Genomic DNA, 27,295 nt, shown 5'->3' on the forward strand with positions numbered 1-27,295 from the left:
CATGAGAGGCCCATCCTCTCCTCGAATGCCAGCCTGCCTAGGCCCTCACTCCCAGACTGGCTTTTCCCAGGAGGCTAAAAGCAAGAAAGTAACTTTAGGATTAACAGAAACGTTTCTTTGTTTAGGTTTTTTTTTTTTTTTTTTTTTAAACCTCTTTTCACATCTGTAGTGGCTTTTTTTCTTTTGTCTGGAGGTCAAAGGCAAAGATCCGAGAGAATGTCGTCCCAGACAGCAGGAAACCAGACCCCCAGTACCACGGAGGATTACTCTTATGGCAGTTGGTACATTGATGAGCCCCCAGGAGGCGAGGAGCCGGAGCCGGAGGGGTAAGTGTGGAAACCCTGGTCTGGTCTGCTAACAGAGTGAGGTGTGTCAGAGGTGACAGAATGGGGAATTGGACCCTGGGCATAGTCTCCTCAGATGGGTTCTCTAGCCCAAGTCTGCTCCTCATGTGCTGTGTGACTCTGAGTAAGTCACAACCTCTCTGGACTTCAGTCTCCTATTCAATGATCAGCCTGTTAAATGGAAATAACAACTTTTGCGCTGCTGTTAAGATGCTTGAGTTGGGGGTCCTGGGCCAGGCCAGTCACCCCCAAAGCACCTGTGCTGTGTGTTAAAATAGAGATTCTTGGGCCCCTCCCTTGAAGATACAGATCCAGCAGGTCTGGCCAGGATCCCTCTGGCTGTTTTTTAAGCGGCTCCCTGGGTGATTCTGGCCGGTAACCAAGTTGGAGGAGCTCCAGGTGAGTGGTTGAGAGAAGCCGTGCCTGGCCTTCAAGGGGTTACTGATCTCTGTGGTGACCATTTGGGGTGTGGTGCTAGCAAGTGTCGGCTTCTCTGGGCAGGCAGGAGAAGGCGAGGCAGAGAACTTTCAAAAGAAAGCCTAGTGCAGTAGTTACTAAGGAAACAACCGAAACAACCATGCCCTTGTTGCCTTGGATAGGTGAGGAGGTCCTGTTCTCTTTAGGAGCCCAGCCTGGAAGAGGGAGGGAGACAGCCTCAGCTCACACTCAGACCATTTCCTTCTTTGTTTAGTCTGGGTGCCCTGGCAGGGGACCTGGGCCTCTCAGTGCCCCCCACCTGCTACCAATGACCCTTGATAGTGTAGGATCCAGAACTCAGTTCTCCCCTGTTGTTCCTGGCTCTGGCTCCATCTCCCACCTCCTTGCTCAGTCAGAGTTTGGGGAACTAGAAAGGTAAGGCTGGGGGGTTGCTGAGCCAGATGTGTGCACATCTGTTCTCCATCAACAACCGACACTGGAGAAGGAAAAATGCTCTCTCGTGCCTTCCCGGGGGCTGGGGCTTTGGCTGGGCCAAACCTGGGTCACCCGCAGGGACGAAGGCCCCACCCAGGCCTGGGGGAAGGAGCTGTTGTTTGGAGGACTCAGAGTTCTGACCACCTGGAAAAGTCTGCTAGCAGATGAGGGTGTGTCCCTCCACTCCCCTTCTCTGGCTGACCTAGGGAGCCTATGGGATCCCATGTCCCTGCTGTGTGTGTATATTGGGGGTGGAGAACAGGTTGGGGAGGGAGAGCCAGGAACCAGCAAGGAGGCAGATCCTGACAGAGGTTAAGGCCCTGATCTGAAGCTGTGTCCTTGGGACTTTCAGGGCCCAGGCTGTGGCTGGGGGCCAGGTGCTTGCAGCCATCTTTGTGTGTGTGTTGGGGAGAAGGAGTAGAACTGGTCTCAGAATAAAGTTAAGTGTATGGCTGGGGCCAGGGTGCATGGGGTGGGAGAGTTAGGTGGTAGGAGTGTGGCCTCTAATGCGGTGGCATCTGAGATGTGCAGATCTCTTTCTCCCACTGAGGTCCCTGGGTGGCACAAATGGTTTGTACTCTACTACTGACCTAAAGGTTGGCAGTTCAAATCCAGCCAACAGGAGAAAGGCCTGGTGATCTTCTTCCATAAAAGTAACTGCCAAGAAAACCCCATGGAGCACAGTTTCACTCTGTAACACACTGGGTCGCCATGAGTTGGAGTCAACTCAACAGTAATGGGTTTTGGGTTTTTCCCACTGTAGATCATGTCATCCTTAAGGATGATGGTTTATTCTGAATCTATGTACTTAGCTAAACCCAGTAAGGCTGCTTGCTCCCCTACCCAAAGGTGGAGGCAGGAAAATGAGAGCTCAGGGGAATCCCAAAGAGATAAACTTGGGTTCATCTCTCCCTGCATGAGTCAGACATCCCAGGGAGACAGTGCATCAACACTTCAGGGCATTCCAGACAGTGGCTCCTTCTGTGCTTCAGCGTGCTCCAGTACTGCTCAGGCAGGAGCTGGAGTTGGTGAGCACAGGGGACAGTGGCTAGGATGGATTCAGGTGCTCCTGTGGTACCAGGACCTGGTTTGTGAGCTTGACAGGGATGGAATGTGTCATTCTGGGATCTCCTGTGAATGTAAGATTGATTTGTGTGAGCAGAGTTACCTCTTTCTTATCCCCAGGGGCCCCTCTGGCCAGAGAGTATGTGCCCAGCCTGGTATGTGCCCCATCCTTCAGCACCCATCTGTGATATCTGTGCTCATGGGTGTCCACCCACCATCAATGCTGAGCTTCTCATCCCAAGCCAGGGGATCCAAATATACCTGTGGCCCATGTCCAGGATGTCTCTCACCTCCCACCACTTCAAAGGGCTTCCTGGGAAGGCAGAATTAAGGGCTTCCCTCAATGGCTGGCCTGCCCTCTCACCATGTGGGCAGTGCCAAGGTGCTCTCCAGGCCCTTTTGCAACGCGTGGGGAAAACATTAGGAAGCAGGACTCAAGCTCCCTTGGCACGTCTGGCCCCCAGATACCCCCACCCTGGATGGTCAGCCTTTGTCTCTTGCCAATAACACAGTGCTTCTGCCATCCCTCCAAATGGGGCCTTCCTAGGCTCAGAGCCCAACTACTAGAAACAGCTATCTTGGCTTCTTATCTGGTGTTCCTACAACTCAGTCTCAGTCACTCCTCACAACACTGCAGTCAGTCTCTGTCCCTGGGTGCCCAGCATGACCCTGAGTTACTCAAGATCAAGTCTCATCTTCCTTGGGCTACATAAGACTCTGGTCCTTACCCCTCCCCTTGGGATGAGCTCAGAATCCTATAATCATCCCCGAAATTCCCCTTCCCTCCGCTCCTCCACATCTCACCAAAATCAAACCCAAACTCACTGCCTTGGAGTCGGATCCGACTCATAGTGTGACCCCTTCTTGGGTTTCCGAGGTGGTATCACTATGGAAGTAGATCGGCCCATCTTCCTTCCGAGAGGTGGCTGGGGGGGTTGAACCACCAGCCTTCTAGTTAGCAGTCAAATGCCTTAGGCACTACACCACAGAGCTCCCCCTCCATCTAGGCATGCAAATTCTTTCTCCTAAATATCTCTGAAACACAGACTGGCCTTTCCATTCCCCAGCAGCTATTTGTTTTGAACCAATTAAAACTACGGATATTCAACTGGACTTATAATGGTGTAGTGGTTAAGGCTCTGCTGTGAACTGAAAGGTCATCAGTTCAAACCCACCAGCTACTCTACGGAATAAAGATGTGGCTGTCTGCTTCGGTAAAGATTTATAGCTTCGGAAACTCTAAGGTGGCAGTTCTACTCTGTCCTTTAGGGTTGCTATGAGTCACAATCACCTCGACAGCAATGAGTTTTGTACGGGCAGCACAAAAAGGTGGTTAGGAATGTAGGTGCCAGACTACCTAGGTTCAACTCCTGGTTCTGCTACTTTTCTAGTTATGTGTTCTGGGCAAGACACTTAACCTCTCTGAGACCTGGTCTCCTTGCCTACACAAAATCAAACCCATTGCCAATACCATTGCTCATTGCCATTGAGTAGATTCCAACTCATGACAACTCTATATGTTAGAGAGTTGAACTGCTCCATAGAGTTTTCCTGTCTGTAATCTTTATGGAAGCAGTTTGCCAGGCCTTTCTTTTGTGGTGCTGCTGGGTATGTTCAAATCTCCACCCTTTAAGTATCTGCACCACCCAGAGACCTGACTTGTCTACACAAAACCACCTTTCAAACTCCAGTCAACAATGGGCTCAAATATAGCAATGAAGGTGCGGATGATGTAGAATCAGGCAGTGTTATGTTCTATTGTGCATGAGATTGCTAGGAGCCAGAACCAACTCACTGACCTCTAACAACAACAACAACAACAACTGATTCCTTGCCCAAGGTCTCTCTCTCTCTTTTTTACCCTTTATCACTAGTTTGGGCCTCTCCTAGGATGGCACTCACCATTTACCTTGAGGTGTCATTCTTTCTGTGTCTTAACCATCCCACAGCAGAAGACATGGGTCCATGAACATGAACAAATGAGTGGAAGGGTCAGATGAGGGACCCTGGATGGTACAGGAGGGGCCAGAGGTTTCCTCAGATAGGGCCCTGGAGGGGATCCATGGGGGGTGGGGTTGGCTCCTGGTTTGGGGTGAGGCCCTCAAATCAGTCAGCCAGCTCCAGGGCAATTTGCAGAGTTCCTGCCCTGGCAGTCTTTGGCTGGGCCCTGGGATGCAGAGTCAAGCAGGGACTAGTCACATGAGGAGACGTGGGCTGAGAGGGGCTGCTCCAAATGCTTGTGGCTGGACAGAACCCCTGCCTCACCCACCCACTGCCCTGCCCACCAGAATGAGAGGCCTCAGCATCAGAACTGGGAGTGGGGGGCCCAAAGCCAGACTGTGGGAACTTAATCCCCTACATAGCCCCCACCGTACCTCTGAGCACAGTTCTGTTCAGGAAGGGGCTGGCGCTTCCCTGGCCAAGAAGGTGTACAGAATGGACTTATTCTCCCCCTCCACCCCAAGGACAAGCCCACAGGACTATATTTTCCCCTGCATCTTAGCCCTCTGGGATTTCCTGAGAGAAACAGAGCCTGGGGAAGACTGGGCTGTGCTAGTCGAGGGTCTCAGAGCTCTTAGCTCATCCTGGAAGATGAGATGTGGGGGCTTCTCTTTCCACACAGCAGAAGGGTGCCCAGGAGGGTGGGCTGAGCTTCCTGGACTAAGAGGGCCCAGCTGTAGCACAAAGCTTCTTCTGAGGCTCTTCCTGGCCGCCCCCCCAGACCTCACTCAGTCTAAACCACACTGGTATTTTCCCTCTGGCATTCCCAGGCTCCAGCTGGGCCAATTCGGAGGTCTACCCCTCCCCAGGGATGCAGTCCTGACTGCTCTCCCAGGCCTGGGTCCAATCCTGAGCTAAGGGCAGAGCACTTGCCTAATCTCTTTCTCTTATCACATGACCCAATGGGGGAAGTTGAGGCCTTCATTGTCCTCATTGATCTCTTTATCTTCACTGTGGACTTGCCTCTATGTTCAGCTACAGCAAGAGCAGGACATCTGCCAGCCCGCAGGGAGCTTTTGTGATAATTAGAAAAAGGGTCCTCTACTTGGGTATACATAGCTCAAACCTCACACACTCCCTTGACCGGTCATCCTTATGTAGTACACAACTGCCAAACTGTACAGGATGCCCTTAATGAGAGAGAAACAGGGAAAGAAAAAACTTAAGTCCTAGGGGGTCAGGGAAGGTCATTCCAGTCAACATGACCAATCTCAGATACCAGCAATGAGGGGAGGGAAAGATCATAGGACTAAACTCTTGACGGCTTGGCCCAGCCACAACTCTGAGGAGAAGTCTGTGAGTCCTGGAGTAGAAAGGGGTGAAGTGGGCCTTGAAGTGTTAGAAGTAGCTGGGTGAGCAAGAATAGGGGTGCAGGCCAAGCTGGTCTACTCTGGGCAGGGCTATCCATGCACATCTGCTTCTCCCTTATCTCCTAATGAAACCCCAGAGCCAGGCACACCGTAGAAGCATGAGGGCCCCTGGATGGCCCCAAGGAGGCAGAACTGGGCAGGCTTGTGTGGGAGAGGTCAGAGAGTTGAGGGGAGTGGTTAGTGAAGCCTCAATGTAGACAGCCTTGCACCCCAGACCTGGGTTACTCACCCAGGGGCCCCTGACTCAGGCCTGACCACACCTTTGCTCACTCTGCAGGCCTGTGTACTTGTGCCAGTCCAGTGCACCACTCAACCTCTTCCACAGCTGCCTAGCCTTGCTGTCGGTGAGTCCAACTTGGCTGCAACCTGCTGCAATGACCACAGGCTGGTTCAGGGAGACCTCGGGAGCCCAGAATGTGGGAGGGAGAGTCTGAGAATCCTCCCAGGTGGGGTCCCAAACAAGGATACAGGCCAAACCCAGCCTCCTAGATGTCTGGTACCTCTTAGCTATCCCCCAAGATGCCACATGAATGTGTACCAGATGGGAGGCGGGCATCCTGTGGACTGAGGCCAAGCCCTTGGGATTAGGCCTGGGGACACCAAGCCCTCTCCCATGCTCTCCCCATAGGTCCTCGTGCTGCTGTTGCTGGCTGTGCTGGTGAGGCGCCGCTGGCTGTGGCCCCACTGTGGGCATGGCAGGCCCGGACTGCTCAGGTAGGAGCCCTGGCCTAGGCATCCCTGTTCAGGGGCCCAGCTGATAAGGACCACTCTGGGAGGATGGGTTATTGTTGGGTACCTAGAAGGCAGCTCTTGTCTCAGTGACACCCTCACCTCTTTCAACCTGGGGGCTCTCCCATTCCCACACCTATCACCAGGTTTAGTCAAGAACCCCGGGCAGGGGGCTGGGCAGCTCAGGTCTACCTACTCCTGTTGTCCAGAACATGAGGAGAGAGGACTCCTTCTCGGGTCCCAGGAATATGTTTGCTCATCAGGGCCTGGCTCCAGGAGATAGATTCTTAGGATGTCTGGATAGGCCATGGCCACACTGATATCACCTTGATCTTGGCTTTCCCTGTGAGTGTCACATGGACCCTGGTGCTTAAAGGTAGATTCATTCAGATCTTTGGCTCCTATGGCTGAAACGTTCTCCCTCTGTCTTCAGCCCTGTGAGCCCAGAGCCTGGCATGGGGATGACTTTGAGGAAATAGAACTGCATGGGCTTGTGTGCAAGAAGCCAGAGAGTTGAGGGAGGTGATAGATGGAGCCCCAACATAGATAGCCTTGCATCCTAGACCCAGGCTACACACCAGGGGGGGCGGTCTGCCATGCTGGTGTGTGGGGAACCATCTCAAGGTCTCTGCCTTACCTGTTGACCTAGGAAAGAGCTTATGCTAACTGGGTAGAATTTGAGGCTTGCGGGGGCAGGGGGGGGGGGGGGGGGGGACAAAGCAAGACTAAACTCTCAGGACATAAGGGTAAGCTGGGATGTGAGAGCAGAAAGTCTGAGTCTCCTCCCTCAGCCCAGAGGAGTAATGCCTGCTACAGCCATGCCTGCTGTCTGCCCTCTGCCCCTGGGTCCACACCCAGTCCTGGGGCAGTGGTCATTGCTTAAGAATGGTGTGACTCGCTGAGCTCTCTGAAGGTTTGCCAGCCCAGGCAGACATATAAGTGTGGAAGCAGCTATTTCCTAGTGTTTCCAAGGTGGGTGGAAGGAGCAATGCTCACGCATGCTCCCACTATGTATGTGTATGTGTGTGTTGGGGGTGAGGGCTCTCTCACTCACTTGGCCACAGGACCCTATGCCTAGTATATAGAAGACACTCTACAAATCTTTGTGAAATGAATGAATAGAAAGGCTCTAGTTTCCCTATCTGGAGAGTGGGGCTAACTCTACCTCCTTGGTTTATGGAGCATGGCCTGGAGGTACTGGGGATGCAGGGACTGAGTGCCTCCCTCCTGCCTTGTGCCTGCCTCTTCACCAGCCCTGTGGATTTCTTGGCTGAGGACAAACCCCGAATGGTGCCCGCCGCTGTCTTCATGGTCCTCTTCAGCTCCCTGTGCTTACTTCTTCCTGGTGAGGACTCGCTGCCCTTCTTGGCCTTTTTCTGGACGCCAAGCCAAGGTACCAGTGCAGCTGGGTGAGGAACCTGAGCATTGGGGTAGGTGAGAAAAGCAGCCCCCATCCCACATCATGAGATGCCACTGAGAAGATGCTTCCCCTTGCCCCTCCCGACTATCCACCATGATGTCTAAAATCTCTGCATTACTGATTCCAGTTTGGGTCAATATTGTTATTTCTAGTTTTTTTCTGTTATTGTGCAAACCCCACTCCCAGGAGGGAGGGAACTTTCTCATTCATGAGCACAGGCTGAATGCCCCAGAGTACCTAGTGCTGTGTAAGAATGAAGGACCATAGGGAGAGTGACAAGGAGAGGATAGGGAGGAATTACACCTTGGCTTATGGGAGGTGATGGTGACAAGGACAGCTGGGGCATGGCTGCATGAGCTCATCCAGTCCTCATAATAACCCTGCAAAGTATGAATATGAGCCCCATTTGACAAGGGAGGGAACTGAGGGTCAGAGAAGGGAGAAACACTAAAGAGGGAGCTTAATGTATTGAGCATTTACTCAGGCACTGTACTAAGCACCGTACGTACATCTTCTCCTTTATCCCTCACTAACTAAAGAGCCAAGGAGCCCTGGTAGCACAAAGATTAAGCACTTGCTTGCTAACTGAAAGGTCTTTGGTTTGAACCCACCAGCTGCTCCACAGAAGAAAGATGTGGCAGTCTGCTCCCGTAAAGAGTACAGCCTTGAAAACACTATGGGACAGTTCTACTCTGCCCTATAGGGTCACTATGAGTCGAAATTGACTCTACAGCAATGGGTTAATTAAGGAGTCCTGGTGGCACAATAATTGAGTGCTTGACTGCTAACTGAAAGATTGGTGATTAGAACCCACCTGGCAGCTCTGTGAGAGAAAGACCTAGTGATCTGCTCCCATAGATATTACTGCCTAGAAAACCCTATGAGGCGTTTCTACTCTGTCACTTGGGATTGCTATGGACTTGATGACATCTACACCAACAACAATATATTATCCCTGCTCATGCAAATAAATAGTTAATACATGTAGCTACTAACCAAAAGTTTGGAGGTTCAAGTTCATCTAGAAGCACCTGGGAAGAAAGGCCTGACAATCTACTTCTGAAAGGTCAGCTATTGAAAACCCTATGAAGCACAGCTCTACTCTGATGCACATGAGGTCACCCTGAGTCAGAATTTACTCCATGGCAACTGGTAATGCACTGTTATATTATTATTCTCATTTTACAGGTGGAGAAATTGAGATGCTAAGAGGTAACTTGCCCAAGATCACAGAGCTGATACTATCTGAGTCTAGATTTGAACCCAGGGCTCTTGCCCACTCAACCAGCTGAGGGGCTTTGAATATGGAGATAAGAGAGAGGCGTGGGTGGGCTGGACCCAGGCCCCATGTATGCTTCTCACCTTCATGTGCCTCTGTCCAACTTCCCTTCCAGGGCCCTGGAAGATGCTGGCTCTGCTCTATTACCCTGCCCTCTACTACCCTCTGGCCGCCTGTGCCATGACCAGGCACAGAACTGCTCACCTCCTTGGCAGCATGCTGTCCTGGGCCCACTTTGGGGTCCAGGTCTGGCAGAGGGTGGAGTGTCCCCAGGGTTCCAAGGTAACCACTGACTCAAGATGACCTGGGGTGAAAGGGATGTGCAGACAAGCCTGCTTAAACCCAGTGACTCCTTTTCTGTCTGTTTCTGTGACGGGCTTCTCTACCACATTCTATTAGGCACGGGATTTAGTCCTTTAAAAATAATCCCATTCCTAAATTTGGCCTCCATACAGGCAAGGATGAGGACAAGACAGCTGGGGCCTGCCTTCAGGAGCCTCCAGTCTAGGAAGGAAGGAAGGGATAAAAGGGCAGAAAAGGATCAGTAAGAAGCCTGTTACTGATTCCCCAGCCTTGCTTTGGCCTGTCTGGAATGTCCTGAAGTGAAGAGAGAGGGAGGGCAGACAGTGTTGAGCTGGGTGATGGTCTCAGTGGGCTGAAAGGAGATTCCAGAACCTTAGCACCTGCTCCACTAGCTGCTGTGTGAAATTGTGAAAGTGTGAATTTGCCCAGGTTAGAGCTCAAAGGGTGGTTGTTTAGCTTCCAAACCAGATAACCTGAGTTTGAATCCAGTTTCACCACTTCATTCATTCATCCATTCACCCATTCATTTTACTCAACATGCCTTTTTGAAACATACTGTATATCAGGCACATTTCTAGGCACCAGGAAGTGGACAAGTGCCCTGGCCTCTCGAAGCTGTCATTCCAGAAGGGGAGACACAATAAATAAATAAACAAACAACTATACCAAATGATGTCAAGTGGTGACAAGTGCCTTGAGAAAACCATGTCACTTTTCTGACACTTAGTTTCCCTACTTACAAATAAAATTGATAACACCAGTCCCTCGAGGATGAAGGTGAAGATTAGGTTCCTTTGAGAGCAAGGACTTGGTTTCTACCACCTAGAACTCGGCTTTCAATAAAACACATAGAATTAACAAATAAATGAATACTTAAGAAACCCACCCCAGGAAGTCCTCAACTCCGGGAGGCAGGACATCAAGGTCAAAGATGGCATAGAGACAACATTAGGCCTTTATCTACTTTTCAACACACTGTGTCCAAAAGCTGCAGGGACATAAGAACGTAGAAAGTGGCATCCCTTATTTCAGGTCCCTGTCTGGTTCCTGGGGGGAGAGTGGAAAGGGTTACATAACTTCCTCCTGTTTGGTGCCTCTAAGGACAGTGGGCAGTAGGTGTAAGAGCCTGGGGTACGGGGAGGGGAGCACATCTGCAGGGCCTGAGATGAGGAAGTGGGTGTGTTGTGCTGGGTGGACTGGGGTTGGGGAGACAGAACCAGAAACCTTTCCACGGCACCCAGACCATCCTCAGGCCCTTCACAGAGCCCAGTACGAGGTAGGAATGGAAATGGATTCTGGTCCTAGGTTAGGGGAAGAAGGTTTCAAGGTAGGCCTGTCTGTCTGTCTAGATCTACAAGTACTATTCCCTGCTGGCCTCCCTGCCGCTCCTTCTGGGCCTCGGATTCCTGAGCCTCTGGTACCCAGTGCAACTGGTGAGAAGCTTCAGCCATAGAGCAGGAGCGGGCTCTGAGGTAAAGGGCCAGGGCTGGGCTGGGCTCCTATTTAACACCCAAAGACACCCCGTGCTCCCCCATGGCTCTTGGTCCTAGATATGCTTATTGTAGGGCCTAACATATGGTAAGTACTCAGAAACTGTTTGCTGAATCACTGAGTGACTGGTTGGTCCTCTCCCTACCCCAGGCAAAGGCTAAGCCAGTTCCCTGGCAGGCACCCAAGATACCTGGGGACTGGGTGTGTAGACAGTAGGAACTCAACAAAGGGCAATTGGATCAGAAGATAAGAAAGTGTAGCTCTGCTTCTGAAACACTGAGGATCCAGCTGAGGAAGTGAGACAAATCAGGGGCCTGTGCCTAACAGGAGCTGAATCTGTAGATACTGAAATGTTTCAAGAACCACCAGGGAAGAATAGCATTATGAATCAACTCTAGGTTGGATAGAGTTGAATCAGGTCAGATAAAGGGGAGTTCTGGGAGAAGTGAGACAGGCTGGGAGGGCTTCCTGGAGGAGGTAGACTTCAGCAGGAACCCAAAGAATAGGGAGAGTCTGGAATGGGGAGAGAATAAGGGTAAGGCACTGCAGGCATGAGAAAGAGCATTAGTAAAGCTATAGAGATGAATTTGTGTCTGTTTTGTTCATGTCTGTATTTGCAGCATGTGGCAGGTCTTAGCACACAACAGATACTCAGCAAATATTTTTAAAATTTTTGGATAGATGGTAGATGAAGAAACGGATGAATGATGAATGGATGGATGGATGGATGGATGGATAAATATATCACAGTGAGATAGGGTATTTACAAGATATTTTAATCTTATTAAGAAGTCTGAGCACCGACTTTGTGTCAGGCACAGGTGCTACAGACTCAGAGCTGACCTCCAGAAGCTCCCATTGTGAAGGGGGAGACAAGTGCAGCACCAAGTATGTACCATGCAATGCAGTAGTGCAAGGGAGCTCATCCAAATGCCATGGGAACACAGGAGGAGGCAGGGCCAAGTAACTTCCTGGTGAGGGAGGAAGAAGAGAGAAACTCCACAGAGGCCCTCAGAGAGTAAGGGGGCCAGACTCAAGAAAAGTTGAGGATGCAAAGGGGTTTGCTACTCTTCAGATGGGGAAGGCAAGGAAAGGCTTGTAGGGTGGCATCTAGGACAGATAGCAGATGTGCAGGGAACAATAGTCAGTTGTGGATGTGCTAAGTGTGAGGCGTCAGGTGACATTCCAGTGAAGATGTCCAATGGGCGGCTGGACCACAGGTCCAAAGCTCAGGAAAGGTGATGGGACTGAGTCTTAACTTGGGTGCTATCAGATTACAGACAGAGAATGAGCAAGATCACTTAGGCACTGAGGAGTGAGGAGAGAAAAGGCTAGGGTGGGCTCAGGTGCTTGTGGAGCAGTCCTGTATCCCAGCTGGGCCCTCTGGTCCGACCAGATCTGCCTGACTCTTGGTTTGGCTTTCATGTGGGGGGTGAGTAGAGTTCTAAGAACTTGTCCCTCACTGCCCTCCTGATGCTCCCATACTTTGGGGGACATCCAATTGTCCCCTCATTTTTCAGTTGGCCTAAAAGAGAGGAGTGTCCTCAGGATACACAGTGTGCCAGACACATCTCTACCTCCTCTACCAGGGATGTTCTCTGCCTCACAGCTTCCTCCATTGCATGCCTTTCCTCCTGAGTCATGAGAGGAAGAAAACCCTCCTTGGCCCTTGGTCAAAGAGGTTTAGTCCTCAAAGGAACCAGTTAAGCTTTGAGCTGACCCACACCCACCCTGGAAGCCACAGTTGCCATGGCAACAGGTGACAAGCCTCTCTCTGTTCCCCCCAGTGATCTGGGGCAAGGACTCACCCCATCTGCCCATGGGTCTCAGCTACTTTGCAGGCAGCTTAAGGCCTGGAATGTAGCTTAGACAAATCCGTTCACCCTTGTGATTTCCCTTGAATGCTAGTAAGAGAGACCTGGAGTTTTTAACCGGGTATTGCTCCTTTCTTGTATCCTGGTCAGGAATGTGTCAGAGAGGTAAGAAGGAAGCAATAATGGAATGTGACTGAATAAAACAGGAGAAAGTTGAAGGTAGACCCTGCGAAAAACTTCCCATCATTGAGGGTCCTTCAGGAGGGGATTGACCAGTCTTGTATTTGTGGTGATGGGAAGGACAGCTTTAGGGGGCACAGATCTCATCTACATAGTTCAGCCCCTCTTTGCACTTCATTATCTCCATAGTCAAGTGGTTTTTATGTAGCACCAACTTCATGATCACTGTGGTGCCCGGAGCCAGGCAGGGCTTCAGGCAGGCCACCTCTGTTTATGTTTGTCTTTCTCCATAGGTGCTGCTGAGCAGCTATTCTGAGGAGTATCTGAGGTACCTCCTTTGCCGAAAGAAGCTGGAAAGCAGGTGAGGCCCCAGGCACACCCTCGGGTGTGTGGTTTGGGAGGTTGGCACTGGGCAGCATGGCCAGTGCAGAAAGGAAGAATGAGCCAGGCTCTGAGGCTCAGCCTCAGGGGCTTCTCCTGAGGACCACCTCCTGCCTGGGTCTCTCTGCAGCTCCCACACCTCCAAGCAGAATCTCCTGTCCCAGGCCTGGATCTGCTTCAGACACCATATCTACACCCCACAGCGAGGTATGGGATGGAGTGGAGAGCAGTTCCTGTCTTCCACCTTCCAGCACATTTGTCATCAAAAAGGACAAGTCCCACCTTGGGACAAGAGGAAGCCTCTGGCCTGGTCATGGTGCTCCAGGGTCCTGTGAACCCTGACTCTTTTCCTGGGTCACTTGGGAGGAAGGGTGGCTCCTGGGCGTACGTGGAGCTGGAACTCACCAAGCCCTTTTTTTTTTTTTTTGAGAACTGCAGGATTCCGACTCCCTTTGAAGTTGGTGGTTTCGGCCACTCTGACAGGGACAGCCATTTACCAGGTATGTCCTACACCCAGTGCCATCTGCCTCTGGACCCTTGCCTCTGACCCACAGCCTGGGACAGCTCAAGCCCAGCTCAGTCTTCCAAAATACCACCCACAATCCTTCAGCTACTTCTGGCCATCTTGGAGATGTTGACCTATCTAAAAAGAGGGATGTTAAATCTTATTGGGCCCATATGGAGTTAGGGATCATATTTTGGGATCACATAAACATGGATTTAAATCCTAGCTCCTTCATTTACTTTTCTGTGTGCTCTCTGGCACTCAATCTCTCTGAACTTCTACTTATCTGTAAAATGAGGGAACAGAGATACCTTCCTCTTTGGGAATATTGACTGAGATAAAAAGTGATAAAAAATACCTCCTCCTCCTCCTCTCCTCTTCAATCCCCCAAATAACTCTGGGAGATAGGTATGATTTTTCTCCATTTTACAGATGGGAAAATTAAGGGTCAAAGAGGTGATTTTGACTTGGCCAAGTTCCCATAGCTAATATCTAAGATAGCCAAAATTTGAGTCCAGATTTATCTAGCTTCAATGCCATGTCATAGGACATGGCTTCCTCCAACATGTAAAAATTAAAAAAGCTTTGGTAGCGTAGTGCCTAAGGCACTTGACTGCTAATCAGAAGGCTGGCGGTTCAAACCCACCAACCACTCCTCACAAGGAAGGCTGGGTAATCTACTTCCATAGTGATACCACCTTGAAAACCAAGGAGGGGTCACTATGGGTCGGGTCCGATTCAACAGCACATAACAACAACAATATATTTATATTATATTTAATGTTGTTGTTGTTGTTATTTGCCGTCGAGTCAGCCCCGACTCATAGCGACCCCTCCTTGGGTTTCCGAGGCAGTATCACTACGGAAGTAGGATTGCCCAACCTTCCTTATATATTCTATTTTATGTTTCATTATTTAATTTTACACACACCCAACTGTGCTGCTTAAAAGTGCATCTTAGGCTCATTATGCAAACGTTGTCTATTTGTAACCTGCTGCTGAAAGGCCTGAGGCTCCTACTCTAGGAGGTGGATAAGATACTCTCAGTTGGGCAGGTGGCTGCAGGCAGTGTGCTGCCCAGGTTCCTCTCTTCCTTGTCAGCTCAGCAAATACTTCCTGGGGTGGTCATGCCAGATGGGAGCGCAGGTTGGCCCTAGGGCCCTCATTCTGGGACTTTTCCAGGTGGCTTTGCTGCTGATGGTGGGCGCGGTCCCCACCCTCCAGAAGATGAGGGCAGGCATCACCACGGACGTCTCGTACCTGCTGGCCGGGTTTGGGATCGTGCTCTCAGAGGATAGGCAGGAGGTGGTGGAACTGGTGAAACACCACCTGTGGGCAGTGGAAGGTGAGGCCTCCTGGGAGTCTCGGAGAGCCCGCTGCAGTCGGGACTGGGAGCCAGTATCCTCCAGCTCAGTCCCGGCCTGCCACTGATATACTGGGTACCCTTGGGCACATCCCTTTCCCTCTCTGGGCTTTGACTGTCACGTTTATTTCCAAATCGGGGGAGTTGGAGCTTTCAGTTTCCGGTTTCTGAGACTTGAAGAGATAGTCTCAGCCAGCCCCCTGACCCTTGTCAGCTTGTGTGGCTTCTCCCACCACCACATCCAGTGTCCTTGGCCAACTCTCCTGATGTGAAGATGGGGAAGGTGATGGTACGAGTGAGCTGAGGGGACAGGTCTTGGGGCCTTTGCTGAGGGTGGAGAACTAGGATCCGCATGTCATGTGGATGGGATTGGAAAGGGCAGATGTTTCCTCTTCCCTATTCCCTATCCTCTCTGGCCATCTCCTCTCTTCTTCCCTCCCCTGACATTGATCCCCCGCCCCCCCACCGTGAAGCAGGGAATAATACAGCCTTTCCTTCCATGATCTAGTGCCATCAGTAGCCCTGCTAGGGAACACTCACCTACCAGACCTTCCCAACACCCCTGTGGTTGTTGGCACATGGAGGACTTGGGTGAGGTTGTACAGCAGGTCAGAAGCAGGGCCAAGAGAACTCAAGTCTCCTGATGCCTAGGTGTGGGGCACTCTGTACCACCTTATGACTTAGAGGTTCCAGGTTGATGTGGGTTGAAGTGGCCATCAGGAGCAGAAGCAGCAGCATCCTGGCTCCTGAGGAGTGATATGTGATGGTCGGAGCTTAGGCTGCCTGTAGGGCAGGTGGAGGTATGACTCCTCTGCAGCTATTCCTGAACATTAGTATCCTCCTTGCACCCAAAGAACTAGCTATGTTGGGAATGGAGAGAGGCAGGGAGTGGGGGTAGGTCAAGGTATGTGTAGTGACAGTTTCCTTCCATGACTGCCATCTTTACCACCTTCCTGAGCTCCTTTAGCTCCCATACCAGAGGCTGCCCTGGAACTGTTGCCAAAGCCCACAAGCTGGACAGGTGACAAGGTGGGCTGAAAATTATATCTCTGAAGATGTTTCAAACTGGCTGCCACCTGGGCCACAGGCAGGAGCAGACATGGGTCATGTCAGTCCACATCTAAGCCCAGACCCTTGCTCATAGCAGCTCTGCTAAATGATACATCACTGAATCCATCTCACAGAGCAGGAAATCAAGGCTCAGAGGCAGGAAGTGAGAAGTCCAGGGCAAATAGATTCTGCTTCTATTCATCACATCTTACAGTTACAGGACACATTAGAGTTTCCAAGCCCCAAATACTTCCACTTTAGATCTTCTTGGATCCAAACAGGGCATCATCTATTCTCCTATTTTGTGGATGAGGAAAACTGAGGCCAAGGAGCAAGGTCCAAATGACCCAAAGTCATTCAGTGGGCCAGGTGTGAAACAGATTAGCTCTGGGCCGGGAGCCCTTTGGTCTGTTCTTAATCTAAAGGTCTGAAGTCTTCTGAGCTCTGAGAGCCCTCCACTGGGGTTGCTGATTTGGCACCTGGGCCACAAGCCTGGTATCATTCACAGGAAGTCCAGACTCAGCCAAGCAGACTAAATTAGAATCCCTGCTCTGTAATTATAAGCCCCAAACCAAACTCACTGCCATTGAGTTGATTCTGACTCACAGCAACCCCACTTGGTTTCCAAGGCTGTATATCTTTGCAGAAGCAGGCTGCCTATCTTTACAGAAGCACGCTGCCTCATCTGCCTTCCATGGAGTGACTAATGGGTTTGAACCACTGACTTTTGCTTAGCAGCCAAATGCCTTAACCATTGCACCGACTACAGCTCCTTCTGTAGTTACAAGCAGTGTGAATTTGGGCAAGCTGCTTCACCTCTCTGGGCCTCAATTTTCCTACCGGCAAAATGGTTAGACCTTTCTTGGATGCTGAAGCTACAAAGACAGCCTTGTTATTGAGGCCTTCAATCAGGTGATGGAACAGACCTAATCACAAAGTAGGGTCCAGAATGGGGCAGAAGCTGGGAGATCTTTAAGACTGTTGAGGCAGGGTCCCAGAAGAGGCAAAGACCAGGTAGATATAATGGTCAGCAGAGATTGGAGGGGACCTGAGTTTGGAGCAAATTGAGGGAAAGATGAGCAGGAGATAGACAGATGGAGATCAAAGGCCAGGCCAGTGGCCATGGGGTCTTGCTAACCTCTCACCCTTGAATCAACCTGTTCACCCACCCATTCACGCTCAACAGGCAGCCCTCTCACCTGTTAGCAGAAAATGGTCTAGAATACACCTTCACTGCAGGTGCACTGGCTCTGGAAAATGCAAACTGAGCAGGTCATGCCCAGTTACTCCTTCCAACCTTACTTTTCAGAAAAGTGCCCCGTCCTGCTCAATGGGAACAATTCCTGCGTCTCGACCTTGAGGAGTTGCTATGAGGGTCCAGAGGGAGGCTGGACTGCCTATAGGGTGGGAGGGTTGCAGCCCCACATCCCCGCTATGCTGAAATACTCATTCTTTCATGATTGTGGGGGACACAGCAAACTCATAATAGTGGGCATGGCCAAGAGGTGAGGAGTTGGGGAGGAGGACCACTGCCCCAGAGAAGATGGGGTAGCATTGTCTCCTCCCTTATCCGTTGAGTCTGACGTGGACTCAAATCCTCTGTGCCCTGAACAAAGGCATTGGTGCAGGCATGGTCAAGGCTTCATGGCTCACATTATTATGAAATACTAGGAGCCGAGTGGTGCAATGGTTAAGTACTTGGATGCTAACTGAAAAGATGGTGGTTCAAAGCCAGGCAACAGCTCTGCTGAAGAAAGACCTGGCAATCTGCTCCTGTGAAGATTATAGCCGAGAAAACCCTATGGGGCAGTTCTATCTACTCTGTCACATGTGGTTGCTGAGTCAGAATCGGCGTGCAACAATGCAGGTAGCATAACAGTGGACCTGACAGTAAGCACAGGAGCAAACTCAGGCTTGGGGGCATGATGCAAAGTGAAGGCCACGCAGCCAAGAAACAGCAGAGCTGGATGTGGACATCAAGTGGGATGGTGTCTCACACAGCAACATAGGCAGCAAAACCAAGATGAGAGCCAGGTCTACAGCCTCAGAGCTGGCCTCTGCCATGTTGTTGTTGTTGTTGTTATGTGCCGTCAAGTCAGACCCGACTCATAGCAACCCTTCCTTGGGTTTCTGAGGTGGCATCACTATGGAAGTAGATTGCCCAACTTTCCTTCCAAAGAGTGGCTGGTGGGTTTGAACCACCAGCCTTCTGGTTAGAGTCAAGTGCCTTAGGCACTAAGCTACCAGAGCTCCTGCCCTCTCCCATTGTGACCACCATATGTCACAGGGAAGGATGGGGGCAGCTGAGGCCTGAGCACTGGGGATGTGGCCAAGAGGTCTCTGCTCAGAGTAAGGTGTAGGGCAGGGATAGTTCCACTTAGGTATGGCCCTGGCAGCAGTTAGAGACCCCTGGAGACTGGGCCATGGCCATCCACTGTGCTCTTTCTCCACCCCTTTAGTTTGCTACATCTCAGCTCTGGTCCTGTCATGCTTACTCACCTTCCTCATCCAGATTTACTCCCTGGTGATGCACAGGTTAGTGACCCGCCCAGTGTACAGGTAGGGGTGGGGTGGGAGAAAGAAATCAGAGTCCTAGACTCCTGACCCAGGAGGGCTTGTGGGGACGGTCCTGGGGCTAGAGGGAGGGCCCCTGCAGGCTCAGGTTGTCCCTGAGCCCACCTGAGCTTGGCTGAATTGGAGGAGGGGGGAGTGAGTGCAGTTGGAGAAAGTGGGCCTGTCTGCCCTAGGGGTGAGCCTGTATAGTTGGAGACATGTCTGTGAATGATACAGGACATGATGACTCGGGGCTGGGGCTGGCATGTGGGGTTTGTGCTCTGAGGAGGGACCCTCAGGGTGAGCTGAATTCCATAAGGAAGGCAGCCTGGGGAAGCTGGTATTCTAGACGGGAGCAGAAGGAGAGGTAGGAGATGAGGGAGAAGGGTGCTGAAGGCAGGAGGCACAATGTGGGCAAAAGCAGGGGGCTGAGCCTGAGATGTGGAGACTAGGTGAGGAGGTCGCCTGGCTGGTGCAGGGGCAGTGGAGATGTCACTCCAGAGCACCAGATACCACACTGCCTTGCTTGCTTGCTCACTGGCAGCGAGTGAAGAGGAGCATGAGAGATTCCAAGCAGATGAGAAGTCTTATCTGGTAGCAAGTGGGTGGAAAGGGGAAGTCCAACCAGTCCACATGCCCTGTGCATTTGACAGGCCTCAGAGTTCTGCCCAGGGATCTCAGCCTGGTATTTAAGACTCCCTACAACCCCTGCCTACCTGTAACCTCATCTCCTGCCCTGATGGCTGAGCAGCACATCACTTCCCATTTCCACTGTTGTTTCTCACTTTTCTGACTTGGCTCCCAAAGATTCCCTTGACACACTCCCAAGCCCACCCCCATCTCCACCCCAGCTTATTCTTATTCACCCTTTAGATGATGCCCAGGGTCAGCTCCTCCAGGAAGCCCTCCCATACCTTCCAGTTTGAATTAGTGGTCTCCCCTGGCTCCCAATGCCCTGGACTTCCTGGCTGATGGCAGTGGGTTATAATTAGACTGGGAGTTTGGCAGGAAGCCATCCCAGAGGAGGGATTTGGGGAGTGTATGTTGCCCCTGATCCCTCACTCCCTAGTCTCACCCCAGGGCCAACCTGCGAGCTCTGTACCGAGGGGCTGCCCTGGATCTGGGCTCTCAATCCCAGAGCACCCACCCCTCTCGCCAGGCCATATTCTGTTGGATGAGCTTCAGCGCCTACCAGACTGCCTTCACTTGCCTTGGTGAGTCTCCCTTGCCCACCTCACCCTGCCTTGGCAAGGCCCCACTCCAGACACTGGCCCCAGTGTGGGTGAGGGGAAGAGAGCTCAGCAGGTCTTGGCTGTCCCCTGGGGGCCTGCATGTCCTGAAGAAGACTCTGCGGGCACAGAGCAGAGGAGGGACCCTCCCTTCCTTTCCTGCCTTCAGGTTGGGGGTGTGCAGGAACATTCAGATAATGGATACTCCTCATATGCAACTTGGGTCCCACTAGTCATTTACATGAAAGGTGGGCCCAGGACTGGAACTGTCAAGTTCAAGGAAGCACATTCCAGCTAGTGTAAGGGAGGGCTATGCCACAATGGGCCTCCTCAGGGGTAATGAGATCTCTGACACTAGGGATATGCAAGCAAGATTCAGAGCCCATTGTTGGAACAGCAAAGGGGTTCCTGCCCTAAGAGACTGGACTACATGACTTTCAAAGACCCCCTCCAAGCCCTGAGTTTCTGATTCTTCCCTTGGGCATTGCAGTGAGCAAAGCACTCTGAAACATGAGGAGCTGGGGTCAGGGTCATGGGTCCTCTTTCTTTCCTTGTTGGCTCCTTCAGTTCTAACCTCACTGGGAAAAGAGGAGAAAGATGATAGAGGAGTGGAGGACTAAAGGACTAAATTAGAACTGGAAGTCATAATTCCTTTGGTAGACTTAATACCCAAAAGGAGCCCTTGTGGCACCATGGTTAAGTGCTTGGCTGCTAACTGAAAGGTCAGCAGTTCAAACCCACCAGTCACTCTGTTAGGAGAAAGATATGATCTGTTTCTGTAAAGATTACAGCCTGGGAAACCCTATGGGCAGTTCTACTCTGTTCCATAGAGTTGCTATGTGTCGGAATCAACTTGATGGCACATGACAACATACCCAAACCCTTCTGTACACATTGTCCCATGTAAGCAATTAGTTAGTTGTTTCAATAGACAATTCTCCAGCGCCTACCATGTGCCAGACTCTGCATTAGTTAAAAATGTAGTCCTATCCCCAAGGACTCAAGAACAGATGAAGGAAAATAATGTTTACAAAGCACTTTGTGGTTTTTCAAAGAGTTGTCACAGACATTACCCCGATCCTCACAATGGTCCTTTGAGGTAGGAACCACTATTCCCATTTTACAGAGGAAGAAACTGAGGTTCAAGGAGGTGAAGTAACTTACTTACGGTAGTGCAGTTCGGCAGTGGTAGAGTAACAATCTGAAACTCGATTCCAAAGCCATCAGGCCCCAGGGTGGCAGGGATGGCCATGCCCCACAGAGCCTGATGCCTGTCCCCCCCCCACCACCACCACCACCATTACCTCCTGCCCCTGGCAGGACTCCTGGTGCAGCAGATCATCTTCTTCCTGGGCACCATGGCCCTCGCTTTCCTGGTATTCATGCCTGTGCTCCATGGCAGGAACCTCCTGCTCCTCCGAGCCCTAGAGTCCTCATGGTGAGTGGGACAAGGGGCAGAGGGCTCTGGGACCCTTTCCCAGAGGGCTGCTAACAGTGACCCATCTCCTCAACCCCATCCCCAGGCCCTTCTGGCTGACCTTGGCCCTGGCTGTGACTCTGCAGAATTTGGCGGCTCACTGGGCCTTTCTGGAGACTCATCATGGACGCCCAGAGCTGACCAACCGGTGAGATGGCCCCTTGGCTTGTGGCTCCCTCAGGCCCTCAGTCTCTTCTCCTTCTATGTCTCTCTTTCTTTGTACTCTTCTCCTTCTATTGCCATTCTCCCACTTTCTCTATCAGGGAGGCCAGCAGGTAGTAAAGAGAGTTTGCCTTCCTCACAGAGAAAAAGAGCACTTCTGTAAACCTGTTGTAAGGCCAAATATAGTTTCATGAGCCTTTCCTGCTTTGGGGATCATCAGCACAGATCTCCTCTGAGTCTTCTATTCTCTCTAAAACATGTGCCTCCCCCCTTGGCAGGCACTTTGCAAGTCAGATGGAAGCAGTGGGAGAGAGAATTCTGGCCCCAGGAGGGACTCAAGAGTTAGAGGACAAGGGACCCCATGGAGGGAGGTGGGAGACACTGGAGTCACAGAAAGATCAAGTCGCACCTTCACGTACAGCCTAGCTCTGCCACTGATTAGCTAGACAGCTTTGGCTAAGTCACTCTCTCTGGGCCTCAGTTTCCCCTTCTATAGAAGGAGGTGACATGACCTGTCTCACAGGGTGGGGTGTACAGTAGTGCTGCAGGCATCCAATGTGATCTGACACTGATCCTGGGAGAAAGTTCTAGGGGTGAGTCACCTCAGCCTTTCTGCTCTCCCCACTGCAGGCGAGCTCTCTATGCAGCCACCTTCCTTCTGTTCCCTATCAACATGCTGGTGGGCATCACGGTGGCTGCCTGCCGAGTGCTCTTCTCTGCCCTCCACAATGCCATCCACCTCAGCCAGATGGACCTGAGCCTGCTGCCGCCTAGAGCCACCATTTTCGACCCTGGTAAGGTTACTGGGCAGGGGCAGGGGCTGGGGGTTGTGTCAGGCTGTCCAAGCAGTTAGGGGAGGGGCTGTCCTGACCTAGCTGGGGTGGGGGAGTATCCCTGGGCGGGGGGAACAGGGAGAATGTGGGTGTGCGCACAGTGGAGTGCTGCATGCAATTAGAAATAGCGAGGTAGACCAAGGCAGAACAACATGATGGATCTTAGAAATGTCAGGCTCAGTGGAAAAAAGAAAAAATGGAATGAGACAGGCAAGATAACTTCCATTTAAGTAAAACACATATACACCAAAGATCTCTGCACATTCTGCAAAAACAGATACAGCTATGTATGCGGGGTTGAGGATGAGGGTGGCATTAGGTGTGGAGAATGGCAGTTACATGGAGCGGACAGACCTGATTTTCACCCACAGCACCTTCCTGTCCATGCACCCTCCTTCTCTGAGTCTAGTCTCCTCAACTCTATGTGTTAATAGCTCAGCCCCTCTCCTGAGGTGATTTTGAGGAAGAAAACATGAAATTATTGGTTGAAATATACTTTGCTCAAAGTTATGATGGGATCCCATGCAAGCTAGTTACTCTGTTAACTTTGTAGGAAGGAAGGAATGTGTACAATGTGTACGTGTGTGTGTGTGCACATGTGTGCTCAGAGCAGACTGTGTGTTGTGCACCTGTGTGTGCGTATTCCTGTGAGTTCCTGTGGGAAGGGCTACAGCTGTGTCTCTGTGCACAGGGACTCCCCTGCATGTGCACCAGCTCTAGCAAGACACTGCATGTGCAGCATACGCTGTCTGCAGTGACTGTGTGTGCATGTGCATGGTGTGGGTCAGAGTCTGCATGCAAAAGTGTGTGCCCACGTGGCATGAGTCTGTGCCAGCCACCTTGTGTATCAGGCATTCTGTGTGTCAGTCTGTCATGTGTGTGTGCGGAGTGGGGAGTACATGTGTGACACCAGTGTCCACATGAGTACTGTGGTGTGAGTCCGCAGGTGGTGTGTCCCTGCATGGGGTTCTGTGTATGAGACACACATCTGTTCACAGAAGATGTCTGTATCCGCAGTGGTATTGCTGTGCTGTGTGAGATTTCTCCTGTCAAAGATTTCACAGCTGAAGGCAAAGGTTAAATTTTATGAGTTTATTTGAGCAGGATCAAACAATTCATGAATAGGGCAGTATCCAAAAAAGTGGAAAGAAGCTCTGTTGAAGGGGAAAAAAGTCAACAGTTTAACTTCCAGCAGGAGCAAGGAAGTTAAAGATTTAATGAAGGTTTGACATTTGTCGAAATAGGGAAAAGGATGTTCAAATGATGTGTAGTCACAAATGCAGTTGTTGGTGATTGTGCAGTCTTTATGAACAATCACAAAGATGACCTGGGGAGCTGTTACTTTAAGCGTTGCACACTTTGTGGCAATAAATCCAAAATCTGCGTTTTTTAGTGAGCAGGTTATTTCCTTAAGAGTTTGGGACAGTTTCAACCTTTCAGTCATTAGGCTCCAGCAAGTCTGGAGGGTATAAATTTTTATTTTTACACTCCACAGAGGGTGTGCAAAGAACCCTGGTAGCGCAATGGTTAAGCGCTCGACCGTTAACTGAAAGGTGGGCAGTTTTAACCCACCCAGTGGCTCCCTGGAAGAAAGACCTAGCTATCTGCTTCTGTAAAGATTATAGCGTAGGAAACTTTATGGGGCAGTTCTACTCTGTCACATGGGGTCACTAAGTGTTGCAATCGACTCTATGGAAACTGACAACCACAGAGTGTGTACTGTGTGCGGCTGTGCTGTCCTTGTGTGATTTTGCTCTGGATGCAGCAGGCAGGATGCGATGCTTGTGTGGTATGCTCGGAGCATGTCTAAATGTGACACACATGCAGTGTACACACTCTGTGTTAATCCCGTCCTGTGTATCTGTGTGCTTGTATGCAGTATGTTCAGTGTACTCCCTGTGTGTGTGTTGGGGGTGTTGGTCTCCAGTCCTCTGGCTGGCTGGTGGCCCCTCCTACTCCAGTATTGCCATTCCCCACCCACCCAGGCTATCATACATACCGAAACTTCTTGAAGATTGAGGTCAGCCAGTCGCATCCAGCTGTGACAGCCTTCTGCACCCTTCTCCTACAAGGGCGGAGACCCCAGCCCCAGCCCCTGGCAGGCCCTCAGAATGGCCTCAGACCTGAGGAAGAAGAAGAAGGTGCACCTTCCCACTGTGGGGGGGCGGGGGCAGCGAGGATTGAACCTACCCAGCTACCCAACTTCTCCCAGGAAAGTTGGCCGCCCTCCTCCCCCAAACACACACCCATGGAGCAAGCGCCAGGAAAATTCTCACTTCCTCTTTCCCTTGGCTGCCTGTGGTCGCCCCTCCTGGTTGGTCTCAGGGTAATTCTTTCCATGATATAAACACATACACACATTCGCAAATGGAAAATGAAATGGCTGCCTTGCTAAGGGGCTCAGTCACCCTCACCACCTCTCTGGACCACCCCCGCCCTCTCAGAGAGTAAGCCCTCTTTCCCAGCTGCCCTGAAGTGTGGAGACACTAAGAGGGCTCTAGGGACTTGCTCCTGCTCAGACCTCAACCCTCCCTCTTCTATCTGCCACCTGCTCCTAACCCTTTGGTTAGCATCTCTAACCCTTTACAAACACCCCTCTCAGCCTCAAGCTTCTCATGAATTTCAACCCTCTGAGCTGGCACCTGGAACCCTAACCCCACTACCTTCTCCCACCCTGAACATGGGATTATCAGGCTCTGCTTGGCCCCAGGTCCCTGGGAGGCCTGGTTGGGTTTGTTGAATGACTCACAGAAGGTCTCTCCCTTACAGGAATGCAGTTGCTGCAGACCAAGGACTCCATGGCCAAGGGAGCAGGGCGCAGGGCCAGCCATGGCAGGGCCCGCTGGGGTCTGGCCTACACACTGCTCAACAACCCAGCCCTACAGGCCTTCCGGAAGCGGGCCCTCTCAGGCGCCTAGGCCAATGGTGCCTAGCCCTGAGGGCAGAGGAGGCCGAGCCACTCTGGCCTTTCAGGGGGTGGGTGCTCTCCCTCCTCTCATCCCATTCCCTACTCTTGAGGTTGAGCAGCCACTCCACTTAGGTCCAGTTCTGCCACAAGTCCCCACAGGGCACAGCCCAGAGCAACCCTGTTGGGAGTCACTGTGGTTGGGCACTGGTCTGCTGGATGAGCCTTGGGAGGTTTCTAATCTACCCCTGGGCTGCAGGAGAGCCAGCAGGGACTCTGGAGAAAGCAATTGGAGGTGCAGGCCCTGAGATCAGGGAGCCAGTGCAGACAGGGTGGTCTTAGTGGGGAACAGGGAAGCCAGCCACATCCTGGCCCCTCCCTATCCTGGCTCCTCCTCACAGAGCCTTGCTGAAGCCTCCCTAACAGAATTGGTGATTCAGGGCCTGGACAGCTTCAAATTCCAGCTGCACCTCAGCCCTGGGCCTCACCACCATGAGACCAGATATGGCTTCCTTCTCCTCCCACCTTCCTCCCCTTCTCTAGGAAATGGCTGGAAGGCTCCTGGACCTCCTAGCCTGCCAGGCAGGTCCAGGAGGAAGCCGTGGGTTCCGCCGGGCAACAAGTCATGGCTCAACTCAGGCTCCATGCCAAGCTGTCCACACTTGAGAGCCAGATACATGTTTGTAGTTTTTATACCTTTAGATACTATGAAAGAGGTTAGTGTGTTCCCTGTAATAAACTTTTCCCTGAGAAACAGTCCTCTTTATGGGGGATGGTGTATACAACCATGCACCATGCATTTATGGGGTTTGGGCAGGCTTATGAGTACTCTGGTCATAAGCTGGGCTGGGCGCTGGGTGGGGGTGCAGAGTAGAACCCATATTGCATCCCTCTGGGAGAAGAAGAGGCTAGGCACCCTATACTCACCCCTGTGTGGTGTGGATGTTGGCTTGGGAAGTAGGACTTAATTTGAGTACTAAAGAAAGGACAGAGTTGGGACAGGAAAGATGTCAAGAAGGAGAATGGGGCAGCAGTATAGATGCAGGTGTGCAGTGGGGCAGGCCTTTTGGGGAGCAGAGAGATGATGTTTTAATGGAAGTGGGCCAAGCTTGCAGGGGAGGCAGCTAAGGAGGGTGGAGACAGGTTGAGGGGCCCCTTCCCCTGGTGGCAGCCATGATGGAGGCACCAGGACTGCAGAGCGCAGGGAAACGTCGCGTCTGCAGACCTGGGTCAGTGGAGCCTGCAGAAATATCTACACAATCAGTAGAAACCACCACCACCATCCCTGGTTCCCACTCCCCTGAAGCCCTCAAACATGGGGCCAGGGAACTCAAATCCACCTTGGAGGCCACCTATGAAAATGGGAAAGAGGGCAGGCTTCCATCCCATTGCCACAAATGACAACTGTCCTAGGACCCAGATTCCATCTCTGCCCTTGACAAGGAACAAAGCACAATACAGTGTGATCAGGCTGGGTCACTGGACACCCAAGACTGTTTGAGCCCAGAGCAGAGGCACCTGATCCAAAGTGGGGTGGGGGTGGTATCAAGGAAGGCTTTCTAGAGGAGATGATACCTGAGCTGTCTTGGAAACTGATCTAGCCAAGTGAGGAATGGAGAAGGGTACTCAAGCTGAGGGAATAGCATAAGCAAAGGCATAGAGGCATGAACTATCACTAAGCTTTAAGGGAACAGTATGCAGCCCCAAGTGCTTAGAGCTCAGACAGCAGGAAAGGAGTCAGTGATGTGGGTGGAGTCAGTCAGAGGGACCGTGGATGGCCCTCTGGGAGAGTCAGGCTTCACCTCAAGGACATGTGGACCATGGAAGACTTTAAGCAGGGGAGTAAGTCACTCAGGGTACAGCTGCTCCTCATGTCAGCCCTGACTCAAGTCTGAAATCCAGGTCCAATGTCAAGAAGCCAAACCTGCT

General features: G+C 51.5%; 1 protein-coding gene across 1 annotated transcript; it reads left to right on the forward strand.

Moving 5' to 3' along the window:
- The first annotated feature begins 216 nt into the window (after positions 1–216).
- On the forward strand, positions 217–25,379 carry STRA6 (signaling receptor and transporter of retinol STRA6). Its single transcript, XM_007949001.2, has 18 exons — positions 217–326; positions 5,970–6,036; positions 6,321–6,406; positions 7,675–7,814; positions 9,030–9,128; positions 9,236–9,402; positions 10,773–10,895; positions 13,202–13,269; positions 13,420–13,496; positions 13,728–13,789; positions 14,977–15,139; positions 18,667–18,742; positions 19,841–19,974; positions 21,310–21,427; positions 21,513–21,614; positions 22,259–22,422; positions 24,447–24,602; positions 25,231–25,379. The coding sequence occupies exons 1-18, from the start codon at positions 217–219 to the stop codon at positions 25,377–25,379; spliced, it is 2,061 nt and encodes a 686-aa protein (XP_007947192.1).
- The last annotated feature ends 1,916 nt before the right edge of the window (positions 25,380–27,295 follow it).

Source organism: Orycteropus afer, unplaced genomic scaffold, assembly GCF_000298275.1.
Source record: "Orycteropus afer afer isolate SDZICR_OR568_19922 unplaced genomic scaffold, OryAfe1.0 scaffold00233, whole genome shotgun sequence".
Lineage (NCBI taxonomy): Eukaryota > Metazoa > Chordata > Mammalia > Tubulidentata > Orycteropodidae > Orycteropus > Orycteropus afer.

Coding starts and splice junctions, on each gene's coding strand:
- STRA6 (XM_007949001.2), top strand. CDS start 217: ATGTCGTCCCAGACAGCAGGAAACCAGACCCCCAGTACCACGGAGGAT. Junction 21,615..22,258: donor CGCCCAGAGCTGACCAACCG/GTGAGATGGCCC, acceptor TCCCCACTGCAG/GCGAGCTCTCTATGCAGCCA. Junction 22,423..24,446: donor AGCCACCATTTTCGACCCTG/GTAAGGTTACTG, acceptor CCACCCACCCAG/GCTATCATACATACCGAAAC.